Raw genomic sequence first — 5,867 nt, forward strand, 5'->3', positions numbered from 1 at the left:
ATATATATATATTCCTTAATGCCATACAACTGTGAACTTTTCTTTTCTATCGACAAAGATTTTTCTTTTCTTTTTCCTTTTACATTGGTGCTTAATTAGGAAATGTTTGGCGTGACATTGCAAATTGATGAGGATGTAGGTTATTATTTGTAATTTACTAGACTAAGACTACAATAATTTATAGACCATAATCAGCCAAATTCTGGTATAAAGTAGTCTAAGTAGAACAGCTAGGTAGGGAAATTACTTGGAAAACCTGTACACATAAAAAAGATTGCAACATAAATATGGAAATATGTCGTTTTGGCAGCTGTTCTCAAAGTTAGACTTTAATCAACCGAAATTGCCCAATCACTACTATTGGAATTTACTTCTAGCAAAGAAAATTAATTAAAATAAAAACCAATCATTCATTTGTCAATTGTCACACGAGAATAATGCTATTTCGATTGCTGCTTTTGACCATCTTTCCCATTTGTCGATTCAATAATTTCCTCGAGCGGATATTAGAGTGTGAAATAAAAAAGAAAGAAAGAAGAAAATTATTAATTTGGATTTTCATATTGGATCAATGATACAACCGTGTTCTGTTGTCGGTGACTCGAACCCTCTCTAATCGAACTTATGTTGTGTAGAAGAGGAAAAAAAAATTATGTTGGTTTAATAAAATATTAAGATGAAGATATTGTTCGATTTTATGTCGTTTGCCAACATTATAGTGTTTTTTAAATATTATTTTCCTTTTAATTTCTTGGTCTATATGGACGTTGAAGATGCATTTTCTTTTTCCCAATAAATTAAACCTCAAGAAAAGGACATGTCAAATTTCGATTCTATCTAAATTCATATGGGATAAGTTCCAACTTCCGAGTTTGGTTTTCTACGTACGCAACAAAGTAAAATTCATGAGGAACAATTTATTTAATTTAAAAAACATCATTCTCACTCCTTTAGAAATATGGCAAAAATAGTATAGGATTCATGAACTTATAATATTTCTTTTTTTTTTTTAGGTTGGGAAGTGGTTAATATTACATTCATTTGCAGTATAGAAATATTTTCTACATATATATAGTTGGAACATATACAACAACGAACAGTGATGATTGATGAAGAAGCAACATATATACACACACACACACACATATATATATATATATAAGTGCGTGAGTGTCTATATACACATAAAAGCAATAATAATAATGATAGAGAAAGGAGTAGTTGAGGGGGCAATATCACAGAGAGAGAGAGAGAGAGAGAGAGAGAGAGAGAGAGAGGGGTAATTGGTATGTCCATATTTTTTTGGTGGTAGTCAGTTCGGAAGATGGCAGTTTCAAATTAAAACACGGCTTTTGAATCGCACTACTTTTTAAATTATTGTTATTATTGTGCAAATCCGAGAGTTTAATTAAAGAATAACTAGATAGCTTTATAGTTTATACAGTTACTCAGGTCACATCTCCACCTAACGTCTTCAAAGCATTAATTATTATTTAATTTGCGGAAGGAATAAAGTCAAGAAACCCCCCTAAGGTGTGGACCATGTTTCGTTCACTTTGTGAATTTAAATTTTTAATTCGAATTGTGATGTGATATTTTCTGATAATTTTTTATTGTAATAAAAAGAAAATAAATGTGATATTTTATGAAAATTTTTTACTGTAAAAATCTAAAATTAAAAACTTAAATCGGTAAAATGAACGAGAATATATACCCAATAAATATCATGCTTTTACGTGGATTTGTATTATTTTAGCCTTGAACCTAGCTAGTAATAGCTCATCTATTATCAAATCTTTTTTTTAAATGAAAAAAAGGACTTATGTAACTAAGAAAAACTTGGTCCAACTTTACTTAAAAAAAGAAAAGAAAAGAAAAGAAAAGAAAAGAAAAGAAAGAAACTTGGTCCTAACCAATTAGAGAAATTACTGGATATATTTATGTTTTCTTCTCTCAATCTATTATTATTTTTTTATTTAAGATGATAAATTATTTATTCATTTTCCGAACGAGTGTCCTATTATCTCAAATATGTTAAGTTAGTTATTTTAAAAATTTACATATGGTTGCGTCCATTCTCTAGTGTAATGTAAAAGGCTGAATACCTAAAGTCAGATTGGAGCGGACGAAAATCATTGTATGTCGTTGTCAAACAAAATGAAAAGGAAAAAAAAAAAAAAAGAAAGAAAGAAAGAATCAATTTTTTAAAATATTGACGACTGTAAAGCAAAAATTAGGTTTTAGGCACCCATTGATAATCTCTATTTTTGAAAGTCACGCCATATATTTTATATATAATTAAGAAAGATAAATAATAGCTATGAATAGTGTTTTTTTTTGTTAGATAACTTCAATAGTGTTTGAAATCATAATTAGGGGTGTTTGTGCGGTTTTTTTTAGAAATCACCAATTAAATTAAAAATAATTTTTTCTTTTGAGAGATTTAGACTGTTTGATATTTTTGAAATAAATTAAATTAAATTAAATCACTCATAAATGGTTTAGACGGTTTGATTTGCAGGGTTTAAGTTTAAGACTAAAAAAGTTTTTAATAATTCATAAAAATTATAAAATCGTTAATCAATAAAAATACAAATAAGATTTAAGTTTATAATATAACTTAAAAATAACAAATATCTAACAGTTCACCATTAGTTTTAATACAAATAAATAAAAATATGATAGAGTGCATTTTATAAGTGTAGAACTTTTATTATGACCAATAAAAATTAAAATAAATATAAAAAATATTTTAAAAATTATACATGTATATTTTTGGACGGATTACTGAGCAGTTTAAAAAGTGTAAACCACAAACCAAACCACCTAAAAAAAATTAGATTAAAAAATTACTGACCAAACAGCCTAATAATTTAAAAATAATTAATAATTTGGTTCGGTTTATTTTGAATTGGACGGATTTTTTAAAGACTCCTTATCATAATTCACAACGCAGTTAGTCCCACTTATGGAGCTTCTAAATAGATATCCAATACATTACGAACAGTTATATAGAATACTGAAATACTAGAAGTGTTTGCCTTAAAAAAAATAGAAAGTGTATTATAGAACATTAAAAGTAATAAAAACACAAATTCACAAATACGACATTCAACTATACGATACATGACATCAACAGACGATAACTTCTATTAGCGATAAAGAATAGGAAAATCTTAAGAAAATTGATGATACATATATATTTGTTTCCAAAAAGAAGATTAATGAGTATGCTAAGGATACTAATTCAAATATCAATTTTTGTACATTAATTGATATGATATGTGATATGGGAGTTGTCATTTTTTTATTGATCGATACAATCTCTTATTATTAATTGACGTGGTAATATTTTAAAGAGAGAAAGAGGGAAATAAGCTAAGACTTGAGATGAATTAAAATTAATAGGCCAATAATTTACATAAGTTAATAAATAGGCCAAATTACTGTTTTCGTCCATAATTTGTCTGGTTATGAACCATAACTTGATAAGTTATTGTCTATAATTGTCTATAACTTGTCTGGCTATGAACCATAACTTGACAAATTTGTCCATAACTTATCTGGTTATGAACCATAACTTGAAAAGTTATGGCATATTAATTTCTATAACTAAAAATTGGCTTATATACATTCATAAGCTTTTCATATTGACCTATTTTATACTATTTTCTTATTTTAAATACCCAATAATAAAAAATGACAATTCACATTTTATATTTATTAATACATAAAAATTGAGATTTGAGTTAGTGTGTCTAGTATTATTAGGTCCCATTCTTTTAACCGGTTCGAGTTTAGAATTCAAATTTTATTACAGTAAAAAAATTTTAAAAACAGTTACATTTAACTTTTTTATTATAATAAAAATTCTCATATAAAATCACATTTTAACTTAAATTAAAAATTTAAATTAACGAATTAAATTGGCCTTAAAAAAATAAAAAGAAGACAAAATTCTTAGGATTCCTGAGGGCTAAGAGAGTAAGAAGAATTTCGTAAACAAAACGATGTCGTCACAAGCCAATTCGAGAGAATATGGGTGCAAAGAGCAGAGAGGGACAAGTGCAAGAACAGAAGTGGTACGACCAATGCATACGGCTTAGGATAGCGGGAATCCACTCATGAATTCCAAAAAAAAAAAAAAAACCATAAAAACCATAAAATAAAAATAAAATGATTTCAAAAATAAGGTCAGATGAGATGATATCCTGTCTTTTTCGGAAATCTCAAAACAAAATTCTTAAAAAGGAAACCAAAAACAGTTTTTAAAAGCATAAAAAAAATTATAAAAAAAAAAACAAACAAACAAACAAACTCGTAAAAGGCAAATGCGTTATAGCTGGCGAAGGCTCCTCCTTACTATCTTATCTCATTGACGTTTGATTGCCAGGTCACCGGGAGAACAGGACAAAACATTTGTGGGGCCCACTCACAACAAATTGTATGACGTGGCGGAAACAGCGGGATTCGGACGTGGCTTCGGGCGAGCCCCACAGCTAGGGGGACGCTTCCACTCCTCTGTCTGAGTTTGAACTGTCAGTTATCTACACGTGGAGTATTTTGGAGATGAAACGTGTGCAAATTCAATGTTTCGTTACAACTGTCGTCCTTGTCTTTATTTATTACGTTGTGCGGCACGGTGCTTAGTACTCTCGTTTTCCACGTGCCACAAAAGTTTGTGTAATAATTTAAGGGGGGAAGAGAGAGGCTTGGAATTAGATCCAGTTGCCTTATAGATCCGAGATTTTTTTATGAACAGTCGGTCGTATATGGACCTCACGTGCTCTTAGTCATTCTCATTACTATTCAACTGCAGAATTACTCTCAGTGTGTTTAATTAGTAGATTCGTGATATGATTCGAATTATAATTCATAATTTATTATAATATTTTTTTTTATTAAAAATACACATAAATTAAAAATAATTATGAGTCTATGAATTAAATGTCCACTATTTTTCCCACTCTATTTTTAATTTTTCACTTAAATTTAAACAAATAATAAACCTGAATCACATTTTTAACGAACGTGATTTCCCCACTCTCTGGCTTTAATGTTTGTACGCTAGATCTTAGGTTTGGCAGTTGTTTATTTGTTTGGTTCTACAAAATTTGCTTCTATGCGGAGTTTGTAGTGGTTTTTTTTTTATCGGTCGAAAGTTTTTATCGATTGTAGATGTTTTATTAAAAGAATAATGTTATGGATACTAACTCTAATCTCAACTTTTTTAATACTAAATGTTTGTGTGATTTTTCAAACATCAACTTTCAAGGGTTGCTCCGCCTCCCCCTTTACTACTCTACATTCACTTATTTGCTGGTGAGCACCGAGAGTTGTCCTATAGAAGACACTTAAACGCTCAAATCAAACAAGTATTCAAAGGATCTCAAAATGAAAGGAAAGGCAGAGATGATCATTCAGATTAAAGAAAGTCTAAAATAGGTCTAAATGGCGTCTCCCTCCTTTTTTTTCCCAAAAGGATCCCCTTCTTAGCCTTCATCACTTTCTATTTTTACGTTGATTATCATTATTAGATAGATATTCCTAATTCATTTTGATCGTGACATGTCATCTACCCTTTGCCTTTAGGATTTCTCCTAGGACATTCCTTTTTCAAAAGGCCCTTAGAAGCTTACTAATCTAAAAAAGGTCACTTTCAATTTCGTTATTCGTTTTACGCATGTCATATTCGTGTTAGCTGCATTAATATAGGATTGTGGGATGAACGTCACTGCCTTGGGATCCTCTCCTTGACATGAGTCTTTCTCACTTTCCCCTCGATCTTGGTCCGCTTCGGTCTTAATGTGTTGGGAGTTCTTCACAATCTCGTCTCGGTCTCGGTCTCCCTTTCGATCAAGGTCCAT

At 29.7% G+C, this 5,867-nt stretch overlaps 1 protein-coding gene across 1 annotated transcript in view; it reads right to left on the reverse strand.

Moving 5' to 3' along the window:
• Positions 1–5,867, reverse strand: part of LOC21392624 — a 16,807-nt gene extending 10,940 nt beyond the window's left edge. Inside the window, exon 1 of the mRNA XM_024164893.1 lies at positions 5,682–5,867. Coding sequence (XP_024020661.1) covers positions 5,682–5,867 — 186 coding nt within the window. The remainder of the gene's footprint in view (positions 1–5,681) is intronic.

Source organism: Morus notabilis, unplaced genomic scaffold, assembly GCF_000414095.1.
Source record: "Morus notabilis unplaced genomic scaffold, ASM41409v2 Scaffold939, whole genome shotgun sequence".
Lineage (NCBI taxonomy): Eukaryota > Viridiplantae > Streptophyta > Magnoliopsida > Rosales > Moraceae > Morus > Morus notabilis.